The following is a 17178-nucleotide window of genomic DNA, read 5'->3' as shown; positions in this document are numbered from 1 at the left end:
ATATTGAATTTATGTTGTCACAGTGTAATGCTCTTATTATTGGCGATGGTTCGATTCATTCGGTCAAACGCCGAAAGTAGGGCGATGATTTGGTATGTGAGAATTCCCTTCATCGTTGCGTACTCATTTTACACCCTTGCATACTCCCCGGAACTTCCAATCTGCTCTACTATTAATCTAAACCTATTTATCGCATTCATGTCACTGTCACGTTTACTCTGACTACATTCAATAGAATGCGTGATGATATATTGAGGTAATGCTGACATACACTTGTGCTACACACATAAATAATGCACAATCAACAGCTAAGAATGCCTTCGTAAATTATCGTCACGCTATGTCCGGAAATTGGTTTTTGGAATCGTGTAATTTCCTTTATTAAGGGATAGGTTTGACTTGTGATAGAAATTGTGTTATTTTACTGTTTTGCAAGTTCTCCTTCCTTTTTCTTCGTTATTAGGTTAGTTTTAAAACTTGTCGACTAAAGCTGACTCTCCTGAATATTTTTTGTCGCAACTTTGAAAGCTTCTGTCCATATTTAGTTTAGCGACATCCCTGTTTGCTTTCGCAAATAATGTTAATACACTTTCCACCTTTTTAGTCATGTTATTTTTTCCACGCTTCCTTCGCACTACTAAGAACTTTCCTCAGACATGACGTTAGGTCCAGATATGCAGCGGATCGTCCACTTTTTCTAGTTTTACTGGTGTCTGGTCTGAATCTACATTACAGCAGTTATGGGAAGATGTACGCAGGTGTCTAGTTTTTGTTTGGTCTAGTTTAGAAGCTGTCTAGTTTAACAGGAATCTACCGGTTCTTGATCTTAGAATTACGCCTTACCATTTTGCTCTATGTCCTAATGTACTCAATCTTACTCTTTGGCGTTGGGTTTAGGAATAATTCCTGTAAGATATTAATCGTATTATCCAATGTTTGTTATGATTTGGGCCGTATAATCAAACATTACGTCAGTGGCCGCCGTTATCTCGTCCCTTGCACCATGTTACTTAATTGCCACGTCGGCTGCGGTCGTGGGAAGATCCCGATCATTGTTCCATTCTATAGTGCTGTCTGCGCATGCGTGATCTCATCCGTGTCTTGGCTAGCATCATACGTGTATAGGAAGAGAAATGAAAGCTTCTTTTAACCTACTTTGTCATTGGCGATGGCGACCTTCGCCTCTGAGCTGCCAGGCTCTCGACTCGATGGTCCTTCGTCTCGAGCATCTAACAAAGATAAAAAATCGCATCGCTTTCAATGTTCAGAACCAACATAACTAATATCGAGAAAATCGTGATGTTTATTTATCGATTCTGATCGAATTACTCGTGATTGCTTCGATTTCCATTTCAATTGAGTTCTATCGGATATGAACATCATAATCGTGATCTAATCGTTATGTTTCTCGAGTAACAAATAAGTATTCGTAGACAGATATAGTATTGTATCTATTTAATGTGATATTCCTGTTTTAATAGTCATTCGTTATCTTAGTTATGCTTTATAACAGCAAGTAAATAGTCAATATTATTGTAATAACATAGGGTTATTTGTAACTCCGATGGATTGATCCACATTATTTATGATCCAAAAATTGATGAAATGTCGCTAAAAGCTTTATTTATGTCGTACTTAGTACATCATTAATTTCTGAGATTGCGACCCAAATGGTTCATTTCAATGAAATTATTTCCAAGATGATTTCAATACTCCTATATTGATTTGATAATCTTAAATATCTATTGACAACTCCAAATTTTCAAACATGCATACAGTGTCCGTCCATCCATATGTTACTCTTTCCTATTTTAGTTTCCATTATAGTCCAGTCTTGGTTGTATTTTTGGCTTTTGTTCACCACACATGGTCGTGATGTCATCAACATACAGTACGCTAAGCTCGCGTTTTAAGTGAGAATTAAAAACAACTTTCCAGTGCTTTGTTTTAGAGATAATTTAACTTGTGCAGCTTTATAATGTATCCTTTTTACTTTGTTTATTTTGTGTGGTGAAAGTAAACATTAGGATATTTAAAGGAGTTAAACGCTAAAAGGTGTAAGTTTGCATATTATGGTATGCATCCAATAAACTTACAAAGTGTTTATACTCTATTCTGTGGAATTTCTTCTAGAAAACAAGGAATACTTTAAAATCGTGTAATAGCACTTACATGAATGCTTCTGGAGCTTCAATCCCAACAGGATTCAATTTAATATTCCATTTTCTTTAGTGCACCGTCCGAGTGCGCTGCTTTATTGTTAAGGGTAACTCGGTTGCGCCACAGATTTGTTTTGTCTGCAGTTTTGTTTACGGTGCACTTTGGTTGGTGAATGTGCAAACATTCAAGTCTACGTTTTGTTCTTTTACTATGTGTGACTTCAAGATATTTGAACCTTTATACTAATGGTAGCAGTTAAAAGGGCATTTTCAGATGTGAAAGCATGATTTTGGTAACCATAAATTATATTATTGTAGTCTGTTTTTGTTCAAGTTTGTGGAAATATACTTTTACGAGTAAGCCGCTGCGAGCATAGTGTTCGTCGTTTAAGAGTGTACTTGCCATTTTGTTAGATCAAAAATTAAGATATNAGACTGAGTTTAGAGGTATACATCGCACCTTCGGTAGAACAAGGGCACAATTGCACTTTTTGCAACTTTACAGGAGAGCTATTTTAAGATTTTTATTGCATTTATTATGGTCTAGCTCTGATAATATTAATCTAAAGTGGTCCACCTTTGCATGACATAAGCTTTATACTGTATACTTTTAAGGCGCTTTGCTTGCAATAATAAAACTGGTTTAGTTTTTTATTTATTAATTTTCTTTTAAAGGAGGGGGTTCATTTGTGCCCTTGTTCCACCAAAATCGAAATTATTTTGTAGTTACGACCAATTTGAGCTTTACTTTAGGATGATTTTGGAATAAAAATAATCAGTTTTTTTGCATAAATAATGTATTTTTTTATACATTAACGAGTGTGTAGTGACTTCACACAAAAAAAGTAAATATAACTTAGAAATAACAGACTTTTTTTATTATTGTTTACTAATCAGTCTACACACTTTTATAACTACTGGTCAAAAGCAAATAAATTTAGCATAACTTTTTGTAATCACATTCGTTATCACTTATAGAATAGTAATACTTATTAAATAATAGTATTTGAATAAAAAAAAACATGAACTTAACAAAAAGAACTCTTATATTGTAATCAGTCAACAACAAAACTTAGCAAAATCACACTAATTTCACACGTAATTAGTTATAAAATAATAGTATTTTTTATAAAAATAACATGAACTTAACAAAAATCTCTTATGTTGTAATCAGTACTCTGTTATTAATCACAGTTTAGTCCTTTTATAAAGGAGGTTTTGGTTAATTGTTACATTTCTAAACGATTTTTTTGGAATCGCACATATAAAATTAAAATAGTAATAATCAAAAACTAAAATAGTATGTAAACAAAATAATATTTTTCTTTTTTAATCTTTTTTACCACCAAATCAGTCATCACTCTCTGTTATGTAAACATAAACAATCCTATTTTAAAACAGGTTGTTAAAATATTGTTCATAGAACTTTGGAACTATATTAGAGGATATCAATTGACGAATGTCTTCTCTTTTTCGATTTGGTATTGGTAATTTTTCGTTGTACAGTTGGTTCAATGTGATGTCTTCCGGTCTTTTCTTATTACCAATACGGCCTGTTCGAACTTTTGCTTCTGTCCAATTGTCCGATTTGTAGCTGCTCTTGTATTGGTATACCTCCGAATCTTTAGTAAATTTAATCGCTTTTGTATCCGAGATTTTGAAAACATTTCCATCAACATTCTTGTTTACGTTCAAATTAACGTCATCAGATAACATCTTCATATCACTGAATGAATCGAAATTCATCTCCTTAACAATGAAGCTGTTACCCTTTTTCTTTGCATTTTTAATGAGACTAACGTATTCTGCTGGAGTGTATATCGGTCCAGCTTTTTTAGCCCGCTTAATATTTTTCTCTATTACAGAATGAACAGCATCAGCTTTATTCTGGGTATGCTCCCTAATAAGAAACTTATGCGTAATTGACTTTATAGGCAATGTGTTGACAGCATAATAATACATTCCAAAAACGAATCTGAAAGAAATAAAATAATTATTGATTGTCTTCTAGTGTATGTTTTGTTGTTGGTTGTCCTATTAAATAAATAAATAAAAATAAAATATTTACGTAGACATTATCCANTAAGATATCCCTAAGGTAAAACACCCAATTATCGACACTTTAACGTCGAGATTCGAGCATTTTTTTAAATATCTGGTTTCTTTATGATGATACATGGTTCTATAATGCACTGAGTGAAATTTTAGGCTTCATTCTATATTATTTTACAGTAAAAAGAAGTGTAATACTAATAACTTAGGAAATAAGACGAGATAGATTTAGGCTCTTTTTAGCCTAGTTATCGACTGCAAAATTCTATACATCGACACCCAGTAATCGACATGTTCCAATAATCGTGATCTAGTAATCAACATATCCTATTTATCGTCATCCAAATATCGACCTAACTTCGAACACCATTCCCAAATAAAAGTCTTACTCAGTCTTATAATCATTTTATTTTCGCTAAATAAAAACAAGGACATTTTGGCATGTAATGCTTTGGTAATTGTAGTACTTAAATAACTAATAATTTTAACGGTATGGTGTTAATGTTTTAATTTTTTTAATCATCTACATATTATAAAATAGTTTTTTCTTGTTTATTATGTCAACTACTTTTAATCACATTTTTGTTACATAAGTAGGTTACTAATACTAAGTTTCGTCTACTTGCTTAATACTAATCAACAAAACTTAATGAGATCTTCTCAGTGGCATATAAAATTAACATACTTCTTATGATTTTTCCACTTGGAATTACAATATTATTAAGTAGGTACCTATTTATTATTTAATAATAAATTTATGGCAGGTTTTGATCACAGACTCGTTTTAGTCTACCACTTAATTAATAGTTGTTTGGCTTAAAAATCTAAACAAAGAAAGTTAAATGTTTTCTGAAGAACATTAAATTAAATACTTAATACCTTACATTGTGAAAGGCAGATATTCTTTCATTTCTGGTATCGTATAAAAACCTCTTTTATTGCATAGCGTTGGTTTTGAAATTGCTTTGACTATGTCAGACTTTTGGTACCAGATTTTATCTTCTTTTTCCGGCCATTTGAACGTGTTACCCACAGAAAAGGTCATGGTGCTAATTTCAAATTTGTTATTATTAACATTTTTAATTTCGCCTGGGAAAAATTCTCCTTCGTATTGGATTATAACATAATCTCCACTAGAATATGTTTTTGCTGGTTTAGAATATTTGCTCAATGGTATTTCTTCGTCTGTTAGTTCTTGTTCGATTTCCATGTTGTAGCTATCTTCACTTTCTGCATAGTTTACCTCGGTGTCTGTATTGTCCGACGATGTATCATTTGGTTTCGGTTTTGGTGTTGTATTTCGTTTTTTCTTCTTATGTTCTTTATCTTTTATTCTATTTTGCTTTTTGTTTTCCATTTCTCTCTGTTTTAACTGTCTTTTCTCTACTCTTTCTTGGGCTTTAATTTCTTTTAGTTTTGCTGCTTCTCTTTTTTGGTTCTCTTTCACTTCATGATAATCCCTCCACGTTTTACTTGTGATGGCAAAAGGAATTTTTTCTCTTAATCTTCTTTTTTTCCCTTTTTTATCTTCATCTTCTCCGGGCCAAAATAAATTTCGTTTAAATGGCGATGGAATATATGTATTTCCCACTTTATTTGCAACAGTTTTTGATGTATTAATGCTCATCATCTCTTTTAAAGGTGTTTTTTCTGCAGCACTTTGAAGAACACACAATGAAGAAGTTGAAGATATCTGAAGTAAGCCTCTTGCTTGCTTCGATGAACTTGGCTGATTAATTATCAAAGCTTCATTAGTCTTTTCTTTGGATTCAAGTGTGATCGTCTTTTTTGAAGATATTATTTCTACTACAGAATTCTCATTGAGGGTAAATGTTGAAGTGCAGGCATTGGCAGCAGTCTGAAGTGGATTTACTAATTGGTTGGAAGAACTTTGCTCATTAACAATTAACACGTCATTAAAGTTTTCTTTTGGTTCTGGTCTGGTCGTCTCTTTTACAGTTGTGGATTCTGCCGCAGCTGAAGTTGAAGAGCAAAATGTCGAAGGTATTGTAACTGAATCTGTTATGTTAGAACAACTCGGCTTATCAATAATTGAGGTGTTATTTGTTGTTTCTTTTGATTCTTGTCCACTAGTTAGGTTTGTCAGTATATTCGATGTAGAATTATTAGACGTTCTGGTTTCATTTAAAGGGCCTGAATTTGCACCATTGTTGTCACAATTTTCCACTAGATTGGAAACATCTTCTTGAATCAAGTTAATTTCAGCTTGTACTGATCGTTCAACAACGTGAGCTGTACGTTGAACTCTCTGTTTATTGCTAGCCCATATTATATACAGTGACGTGTCTTCCTCATTTAACCGAGAATTTAATTCATCTCGACCTTTATAAAAGAGTTCATTGAAAAACTGCAACTTTTCTGTCCCCAATTTTGCCACTATTTCCTTTTCCAAGAAATTAACAAAGAGTGCCTGTTCTGTTGCAACTTGCGGGTTTTGTCGAGATTTTATTTTAGTTAGATCGATGTAGTCTGGGCCAAAAGGATACAAACCGCCAGCGCGAAAACCATTCTTAATGGAATCATCAGTGAGCGATTGCAACGCTGTTTTAAGGACAGGGGCAAATTTATCTTTTGTTAAATTGTGTCCTAAGTTTTGTAGTTTCCAGTCTTTTACTGCTTTTTTCCAGAATGATTTCAGTGGTCTGAATATAGCCAAATCCATTGGCTGTAAAATGTGCGTACTGTTTGGGTGTAATGCTATGATTTCTATGCCATTTTGAGCACAAAACATCGACAAATGCAGGGTCATATGCGATCGATGACCGTCCAAAAAGAACACTACGGGTTTTTGGATATTTTGCTGTAANCTCGTAACTCAGTTCAGACTGAGTTTAGAGGTTATACATGTCATAGTAAGTTTGGTTTATTACACTATTTTGTAATCAAAAAACAAAGTTTGGTCGATGGCCGCGCGAAAAAAAAAAGACGCCAATTTCCGGCATTGTCTTTTATCTTTTGTTAAATTGTGTCCTAAGTTTTGTAGTTTCCAGTCTTTTACTGCTTTTTTCCAGAATGATTTCAGTGGTCTGAATATAGCCAAATCCATTGGCTGTAAAATGTGCGTACTGTTTGGGTGTAATGCTATGATTTCTATGCCATTTTGAGCACAAAACATCGACAAATGCAGGGTCATATGCGATCGATGACCGTCCAAAAAGAACACTACGGGTTTTTGGATATTTTGCTGTAATAACCATGGATCAAAAACGTTCACTATGTATTCATAAAACGTGCTGCCACACATCCAGCCACTCTGTGAACGTCCAATTGCCCAATCTTCAGGAAACTGGGATGAAATTATGGCCGGGATTCTCTCATATGCAAATACTACCATGGGTGGTGCCAATTGTCCAGCGGCATTTCCAGTAATTAGTACTGTCAAATTATCTTTTTCGTCTCCGGAGGATTGGTAGATATGTTTGTCACCTTTTTTTGCAAGAACTTTACCAGCCTTAGGCGACAAAAAAAAGGCACTTTCGTCTGTGTTGAATATTCTTGCTGGCTGTTCTAATACATCTTTTAGATCATTTTGGCGTAGATAAGATTCAACTTCTTCAAACCACCGCCTTAAATGCTCTTCTGTAACAGCATCTCGAGCTGTCGTTAAATTTTGTGCCGTTCTTTCAGACAATATAGGATGTCTGTTTAGAAAAAGGTTGTACCATTTCTTTCCCGGTCTATTGTCAGTAAATGGGGTTGTTTTATCCTGATCAATTATGATACGTTGTACGCTATCGAGGAGCTCATCTCTAGTAACGGGAATGTGTTTTTCAGCCATTTCAAGTACCCATTTTTCTAAAATAGCCTCCTCTTCCGTTGACAAATATGTTTTAGGGCCCATGGAACATTCAACTGGAGTCTTACCGGAAATCTTATCATGTAATGTAATTCTGGGTACACCAAACTTCTTTGCAGCAGTTGCAGTTTTCTCACCTTTTCTGACTGCTTCTACCGCCTGGGCCATTTGAAGAGGCGTGTAATTTTTTTTAGGCGCCATGCCTGCTACCTGCAAATAATGTCGGTTACTGGGACATGTAGGCTAGCATATAGAATATCCAATCATCGACACACACCGCTGTCGGTAATTGGAACGTATGGGATATCCAGTCATCGACACGGCTGTCGATCATTGGAAGCAATTTGAATATTTGAATGAAAGGCTTATATATTTAGAGTGCTGAACAAGCTTAGCTAAATAATATAATAGAGTGCACAAAATAAAATAAAAAAATGTTTCGACATTTGTCGAAGATTAGAAAACGGAAAAAAAATATTTCCAATTACCGACAGGCGTGTTTTGACATTTTAATATAACCTCACCCTTCTAATGAAATTATTAAAAAATTGTGAATGTCTATCCTAATTTCATAAATAACTAACATTTTCGATAAAGCAAAACATTTAAAAGTTATGGGCAATAAATCTTACTCACCTCCTTAGCGATTTCACTAATAAAACTGGATTTCTTTCGAGATCTACCGCGGACGAAACATATCATTACGCCATTTTGTACAAAATGGCCGAATGTATGAAACGTCATCCGCAATGACAGCTAGATAACCCTGGTCTATAGTTTATGGTTCGAATGCGTTCAGAAGTCAGAAAATATTCTTATTTTATTTTGAAAACTTTTTTAATGTCGGACATTGGTTCCTTGTCGAAGATTGGGTGTTCTACCTTAATCTTGTACACTGGCAATTAAGTATGCATTGTGTTGATCCCACTTACTGGAAAGTTTTTCGCTTCCACTTCCTTATATGGATAGGCGGTGTGTTGCTATCAGCTGCAACGATCAAATTAATAATAAATCGTTTAATAATATGTGCTCGGTACTTTGCTGTTTATGGCCATAGCACTGTGCATGCGTGACAACCTGACAAGTACAACGAATGTAGGTTGATGCGCGAAACCTTGCCGCAATATGCCGTTTATATTTTGCCCATGATTTTGATATCTAACCAAGGCGAATGTAGTTTCTTTGACTTTAATAGAGCCTACTATAACACGCGGGAGATGATGAAGATAATGACGTATCTAACGACTCGTGCGTCACATTCAAAAAGATATAAAAAGTACCCAAAAAGTTAAAGTTTAAGTGCGTAAGTCATGACGAGAGGTCACTGGTATTCTGGTAACTAAATGCCATGCAAAAATAAGGAAATCAGTTAAAACACTTAACATCACCGAATCTTTACGTCTTTTTTATGTACGTGATGCCCTACATGTTTTGCGAGATCGTATATTTTACTTTCACTAACTAAACGACGCAGTTACCCCTTATCTATATTTGCCTGTGCTTATCGCGGAAATATGGTGAAAAGTTGCTGTACCAACGTGTGTTGTCTAGATATGCGGAATGCATAATATCGTCGACAGTTTACTTTACACCTCACTTTGCATTCAAATGGGTCTCTTCACCTTGTGATGAAATACGTGTTTGTTTTGCATGGCAGAGTATCCTAGCTTAGAATAACTGTCGTGTCTTGTCAGTATTAAATAACGTTAACGGTTGCAGTTCATGCTAAGAAGTCTGAATGTGTCAAAGATTTACTATGTAGGTATACGAGTACATACATTAAAGCCCTTTTCTCACAGGAAATAATCCGCCTGGTAGCATAATTTACGTCTTCATAATCCGACAAGCGAATAACGTCCACTATGTAACTTGATAAGCTCAAAAGAAATAGTCTATCTGGCGGGGAATTCAATTACTGTATAGTAGTCAAAGGGGAGATCCCGTGGGAAATATAATATCTAGACTTCTTTGAACCGAGCCCTCTTTGACTGTGGGACAGGCAAATCTGATTACGGCATTACGGATTAGTCGGGACAAAAGGGTCATCATGCTACTAATTTAGGTAAATTAGTAGGTAGGAAGGTTTTTGGAAAAATATGGTGTGTTTTTACAGCTTTCTCATTATAGCCAAGTAGAATAGACAGGATTATTTTCACATGAAAACATAGAATTTTATAGAGAAACGTTTGATCCTTAGAACTGATATCTTTTAGGAGTTCTAATTTATCGGCAGCCAATTCTCGGCAAAGCTTTCTAAACCTACCTCTCATTAACTAGGAGAAGCTCGCCATCAGATAAACATGATAGATTATTATTGCAAACCCTAGTCGTGGACTTTCGAGCTGTCCGAGACCTTTCTCTTTGTTGTCTTACTTTATCTCCCGCCATCTGCTGATAAGACAATGAAAATGTCTTATAAGGATTCGCTAGACATGCATTTCTATAGTGTTAACTTACTATAGAAAACAGTTAACTTTCCCCCGGGACAAACTTGACCTTCACTGGTTGGGTTTTTATTGGCGGTCAAGCTGTAGAGTCCTGGCTAGGAGTTGCAGCGGTGGGAACGAGAGGTGGGAATAGTCCCGTTATTATATTAGAAAACTAATAAAATGATGTGGATGGTTTTACACGTGTATTTGGAGAAATTGATGTAGGAATCTTGAGGAAACTACAAAAACAAAACGTAACGGTTCTAAATTGATAGCTCCGATAGTTTGACTAGAGAAATTGTTAATGGAGGATTTAATTTTAGTGCGGCAATTTTTTTTTTGCTGAACCAAAATGTCAGTGAAACTGTGAAATTCGACCTTTTCAAGCCTGTCAGTCGCATACCTATCACACGGAGTTGTGATCGAGCATGTAAACCGGCAAGTACTTTCGCTGTCCATACACTTTCGCCTTCGTCCGATGGTACAAGGGTGACTCATGCTCTTTGTAAGAATAAGATTTGTGTTACGTAAATGTTATGGTACAAATCGTAATTATAGTAGGTATCTACAATCTACATAATAGTAAACGGTAAGTGGTAGATATAAGCAGTAACAAAATCTTGATCTCCATATAGTAATTGGTTAAATCCTAAATAACGGGACTATTCCCACCTCTCGTTCCCACAGCTGCAAGTCCTTTGTAGCCAGGATCTACAGCTTGACCGCCAATATAAATCCAACCAGTGAGGGTTTAAATCCTAAGTAGGGATTACTCGTGCTTACTAGTTTAAATATTGTGTGGATGAAGAAATAAGGGACCTTCACTTCGAATCAGCAGGTAAGTTATTCGAAAACCACAAGAATTTAAACGAGACTACAACCAAATGACGTCCAAAATTATTGTGATTATTTTGAAATGCCGTGTATATAATGGGAAAGTGCCTTACTTCTCGTTAAAGCACAATCGAAGACCGTCTGAAACGACCACAACATTTGAGAAACTGGGTTGTTCAAGTTACCTAAGTTCTTGGTGTTGCTCCTTGCTCTCTAGAAAGCTGACAATACTTTATTTATTACCTTTTCAATATATTTTTTTTTCTCTTTATTTGGGACAACAAACAGTTACATTGAGGGCTTATGTACTAAATCTACTAAATAATGTTCTGAATCTTGAAGTGAACCGTTTACACAACAGACGTTCACAATTTACTGTGACTGCAATGGGGCCAAATATCGGTCTTCCATCGCCATAGCCATTTAAAAGTTGCAAGACCCACGCTCCCAATAAGGAGCTTGGTATAACCATTTTGGACGACACGCTAGTTTTATTCATCACAGTTGTTAAATTTATTCGCTGTCGCAGCCGTTACTTAGAAGAAAAATGTCACTTGAACTGGAGATATATTGTGAGTTGAAGTTTAAATAATTCAACAGCAAACTCTACGGTCACACTTCCCCGTTATTGCAAAATTATTCGTTCCATACCCGACAGTTGTACCGGTGAATACAGAACCAGACAACCAGTAAAGAAAGGCATGGTATGAAATACAGTTACTGTGACATGTGTTGACAGGACCCAAGGTAGGGCGGCACACTTGGTGATAGACATTTCCTATTTGCGACGTGATAATTCAATAAATGTCCTACAAATTGTGTAGGAGGCAATGTTAAATGTATTCTAGCTATCGTATCGGTTTGTTTTGTCAGTAAAGCGTGTTCCAAGTTGTCTTGTCTCCATAGCTGGGCATTAACTCGTTAATCCGTTAATCGTTAATTAACGAAGTTAACATTTCTATTAACGGATTAACTTTTAAGTTAACTTAAAAAAATGTTAACGGACTCGTTAACTTCCGTTAAATTATCCTAAGTCCGTTAATCGTTAATCCAGTACCTACCTACTATTACCAAAAAGATACAGCCTGCACGCTGAAAAACACTAGAAAAACGCGTTCTGACAAGTACGTTCGGGCTTCCAGAACTTCCAGAACCCAAAAGAACAGTTTTTGTAACCAGAAAGAAACGGTAAAAAAAATGCTATTTTTTATTTATTTACAAGCTTAGTAAGTGTGGGACAAATCTTGCAACTGAATTTAAACCAGTTCTCCTCAACCGATTGAGCTGCAATTTGGTATACTTATGTAAGTACGATGAAAATGCAATGTTGTGGTACCATTGAGCTGGTCTAATGATGGAGTCAGGAGGCGGCCATAGGAACTCCTAAATGAAACAGCGGAATCGCATCGAGTTTGGGTTTGTTGGATTTGTCTTTTCGAGCACATTGATGCTAAATTGTATTGTAATTGAACCAAGGCTCTGAGATTAAGATACTATAGACTAAGAGCTGGTGAACGCCAGACCAATAACAGTGTGAGTCACGATAAAGTTTACATATAAAAATAGGTGAAACTAGACTTATTTTTATCGACAAAAAAGAGGTAAAATTTTTTTTGAGATTTTTTTTTTAATTTTTATAGATTTTTTTTCTTACAATTACTGCTTGTAAAGAAAACGTAATAACGTTTAAACTAAGAGGTATTTCTGATAAAATAAAAACAGTAAATAACAGCTAAATAACAGGCGATACTAAAAAAATACATAAAATACCCAGGAAATGCCAACAAATAATAAAAAATTATACTTTTTGAAAAAAATCAGTTTTTAAATTCGTGTTTTTTTGGTTATTTGATAAATTTCTCCAAAAAATGCCCCTATAACAGGTGGTTTTTATTACTTTGTATTATTCTCTATCGTATTACTTTTGTAAAACCAAAAATCGCATGTTTCTATCCCTATTACAACGTTTGCAATGATCGTTTAAACAAAGGCTAGTTAAAGGTTTTTTAGTATGGCCTGTTTATTTAGCATTATTACTGTTTTTATCTTATCAGGATATACCTCTTATTTTAAAAGTTATTACATTTTCTTTACAAGAAGTAATTGGAAGAAAAAAATTCTATAAAAATGACAAAAAAAAAATTTACCTCTTTTATGTCGATAAAAATAGGTTTCACCTATTTTCATATGTGCACTTTATCGTGACTCACACTGTATAAAAGCTGAAAGTTTGTCACCGTATGCTCCCAATATAGGTTAGAATGTTGGGATTATGAAGTTTAGGTCATCGTGGCTTTGGCAGCTATCCTAAAAAAACTGTCTGGCAAGGAGTTGGAACTGTCAAAACTGTCTGGCCGAAAAGAGGAATAAATTCCATGCGCGATACAAGCTTTTGAAATTATTTGAACCTTGCATACAATTATTTTTTTCGTTTTATTATAATGTGTTAACGGATTAACGATTAACGTTAACTTGCGTTAAATCTTGCTATATGTTACGTTTTAACGTTTAACGAAGTTAATTTTTTTATTAAGGGTTTAACGATTAACGAAGTTAACTATTTGATTAACGGTGCCCAGCTATGCTTGTCTCGGCGCGATTTCCATGTCGTTGGGCATGAATTTTACTCGCGAAGTAAAAACAAAAGAACTAAACTTTTGATAAGCTTGTTATTACTTTGTACTTTACCGAGATCTGTTGTAAGGTTGTAACTTTAGTAATTTATTTACCATTTTACCCTTTCTTTTTCATCCTGGTAGCAATCATATCTTTTAATTATTTTATTAACTTTCCCGGCGTCAGGAGGTTAAATTTTCCCCAATTAAAATATTTTACGTCTCACTTTTTTTTTCATTCCTGGCCTGATCATTATTGTCTATGAGAGATTAATTCATATGAATCATAAAAAAGTAAACGACAACCAGGCGACTAGCTCATCATGACACATGTATAATTTGTAATTAAAAACACCATTACGAGAGTTTTCCATCCACTCCATATTCATGGAAAGTCATCGCGTGTGTTACTACTGCAATTTCAAACGACGCATATTAGGTCATGGTCACTTACGATTGTTATAATTATAACACAACGTGGAATTCTATACCTTCCTGAAATATCGCGAGACACGTCAATGAAATTAATTTACTTTTAAGCTTTCTATTAAGTACATTCAGGGATAAATGGAAATAGAATTAATTGACACTAATTCAATAAATGTCATGATAATGCTGATATAAATAGCGTTATATCAGCATTATCATGACATAATATCAGAATGAATAAGGCGGAAGATGTATTCATACGCATTGCGTGCTACTCCTACGTTCAAAACTAATGTAATTTGCCTCTTCAATATAATGACGTCAATTCGTCATCCCATCATGTTCATATCCTAAGAAAAAACGACGTATAGCGGAGTTTTTTGACAATACTAACTACTAAGGAAGTAAATGCTGAGAGTCTCACAAGTAAGACGCATGTCCCTTTCATTGGCTCTGCATAAACTGTCTTCCGGTGGGCTCTCCCCATCTGGACGACAGCTTTTGCAGATAGGGATTTAACTTGCACATTGACAATGTACGATGGCTATTTGCCTAAAGTTAGTCCGATGTTTTTATGAATTTCTATTATGTTTCGGCTGTTAGGACCGTTGTTTAACTCTTATTATTTGTTTGACTCTTCTTCTTATTCTCATAGCATAAATTGCGTACCTATTACATAGAAAATTGAATAAAAACCTTTGCGAATAATATTGCTCAGTGAGTATTAATATTGTTTTGCCTTTAATTTGTAACATTTCCAATGCTGTCAGTTAAATTTTAATCATGATTGGGTCGGTTTATTGGTCGATTGATACCGGATGGAAAATTCATCATGTTTTCAAACGTTAAAATTTAATGTCAAACATTGCCGGGTCGCGGGCAATTTGGCTTGAAGCCATTAAAAGGGATGTTCGTCACGAACCCTTTCAATTTCAACCTGGGGTGTGTAATCACGCGGTTTTATGGACTCGTCTCTGATGAAGTGCGTGCGTGTGACCTCATAAAGGATGAAATGTGAATTCTGGAAAAGAATGTGTTATTTTCCCATGCTATGGAAAACTAGACTTAAATTTTTCTGTTGTTTACATCACTATAATTACCTTAATAAATTGGCGTTAATAAGATAGCATGTTAAACACCTTTGTAGACTCAGGTAATCGGTAGGTAATGAAGACGTTAATTTTAATTCAGTCATGAATAATCATGATAAGTTTGTGGTAGGTAGCTACGATTCTTAATCTTTATTCATGAAGATCCTTTTAGAAGTCAATTTTCAACTATGTCAAGTCAAGAGTACGATACTATTCACACTATTCATGATGGGAAAGAAGAAAAGCAAATGAATCGACAGTCGGTAGCAGGCAACTCTAAAGTGTACTCGTATCTCTATGTTACTGTTACTTATGTGGGAAACAATAAATTCATCACTTTCACAGAGAATAAACAGCATGATGGAGGACGTCCCAAAGGAACGCAACGGTATTGGAAAATGCCAGTCAATATGTTTTATGTGTGGAATACGTAAGGCCTTTTTGAAATTATAATTTGTAAAGTAGCTTGTGTAGTTGACTCGTGCTTAGAATAAAATTCGAATTGACTTAACAGTAAGTTGTTACATCAACAAGTACTTATACAGCTATACTGTTCCAAGTCTTTTATGTTATTTTTTAACGTAGACGATCCCAACAGGTACTATGCAAATACAGTAATGTTAGAGTCATCTTTGCCTAGAGCTGCGCGTGGGCAGACCAGTTGGGGAGACGGAGTAGACTGCCGGCGCTGACTCACTTGCTTGTTTTGTCAAAAACCACTTAAGTAAGACTTGTTTTTGTCGGAGTTTTATCTGAAGTGTTTAGATACAACGATTTGACATCATCAAACAACATTATATGTTTGAACAGTAGCAAAAAATAAAGTAAAACACAGTTTACGTAATTACGTACAATCTAGCTCTATTATTTAACTTAAAACTACTTAGTGACTTCAAGACCACGGTAGATGTACTAGATTGTGTCTACAATGTAGANAGCTCGGAATATTTATAAATACATATATAAAATTAATATTCATACATAAAAGTACAAGGCAAAATATCGGGAGAGTTTAGGCTCCATTCACCAGGTGTATAAATTGACATAATTTATCCTGCTTTCGCCTCCGAGATTTAATTAACCATGTAGTACCCCTGTACGACAAGCCAATCCGCACACAATATTCAGCGCAGTAGTAGTAAAAAACAAAAGAGCGGGCAACCCCACCCCTACCACGCTGTGGGCTCGGTGTCCGAGCGGTCTCATTCCTTTGTGCGCACGCGCAACGACCGCACGCAGTATAAGAAAAATGCTTAAGTGACGTCACCAGGACGTTTTTACCGACAAAAAACGTAATTATTTTAAGTTGTGCAGTGTAGTGACGAGAATTAGACCCAACAATTTTAGCCATTCTATGGGCTATGTCAGTCACTTTGTTCTCCTGCGTCTTTCGTCCTCAATTAGCGTAGTAGGAATCAATCTTCTACTTTGGACTTAAGGAGGGTAAGCGGAAACATGGCGGTCAACTCCTCAGATAGTCAAGTACAAAGATGTCCAGAAGCAGCATACGAAAAGATGCAAAATGAGCCCTCTCAAATCACAATGGGAAGGTTTGGCAGCACAGCACCTAGAATGGCGGGAGATTGTGTTGTGTAGAGGCGAGTCTTAGAATTTAACGAGCAGCGCACAACTGAACTCGACGGAAAACGCGATGATGTAAATCCCGTCCATTTGCCGCCATTCACTATAATTATGTTGGCGGCGGGTAATTACTCTCAATGTGCGAGGAGTTTGCCGCGAAGATGCCGATCT

At 35.3% G+C, this 17178-nt stretch overlaps 2 protein-coding genes across 3 annotated transcripts in view; one reads left to right on the top strand and one right to left on the bottom strand.

The window, feature by feature from the left end:
* Nucleotides 1-17178, top strand: part of LOC114352322 (ankyrin-3) — a 122604-nt gene that overhangs the window by 13864 nt on the left and 91562 nt on the right. The gene's annotated exons all lie outside the window — the stretch shown is intronic.
* On the bottom strand, nucleotides 4601-8905 carry LOC114352314 (uncharacterized). Of its 2 annotated transcripts, none has more exons than XM_028303872.1 (3): nucleotides 8665-8905; nucleotides 7185-8238; nucleotides 4601-6800 (listed from the first exon to the last, which is right to left on the bottom strand). In XM_028303872.1, the coding sequence occupies exons 1-3, from the start codon at nucleotides 8770-8772 to the stop codon at nucleotides 5092-5094; spliced, it is 2871 nt and encodes a 956-aa protein (XP_028159673.1). In that variant the 5' UTR covers nucleotides 8773-8905; the 3' UTR covers nucleotides 4601-5091. The 2 variants fall into 2 exon arrangements, with proteins under 2 accessions (XP_028159673.1, XP_028159672.1); XM_028303871.1 differs by having other exon boundaries at nucleotides 4601-7028; nucleotides 7413-8238.

Source organism: Ostrinia furnacalis, unplaced genomic scaffold, assembly GCF_004193835.3.
Source record: "Ostrinia furnacalis isolate ACB-3 unplaced genomic scaffold, ASM419383v2 OfSCF1318, whole genome shotgun sequence".
Taxonomy (NCBI): Eukaryota; Metazoa; Arthropoda; class Insecta; order Lepidoptera; family Crambidae; genus Ostrinia; species Ostrinia furnacalis.
The sequence above is the reverse complement of the archived record's forward strand: the minus strand, read 5'-3'. Positions and strand labels throughout refer to the sequence as shown.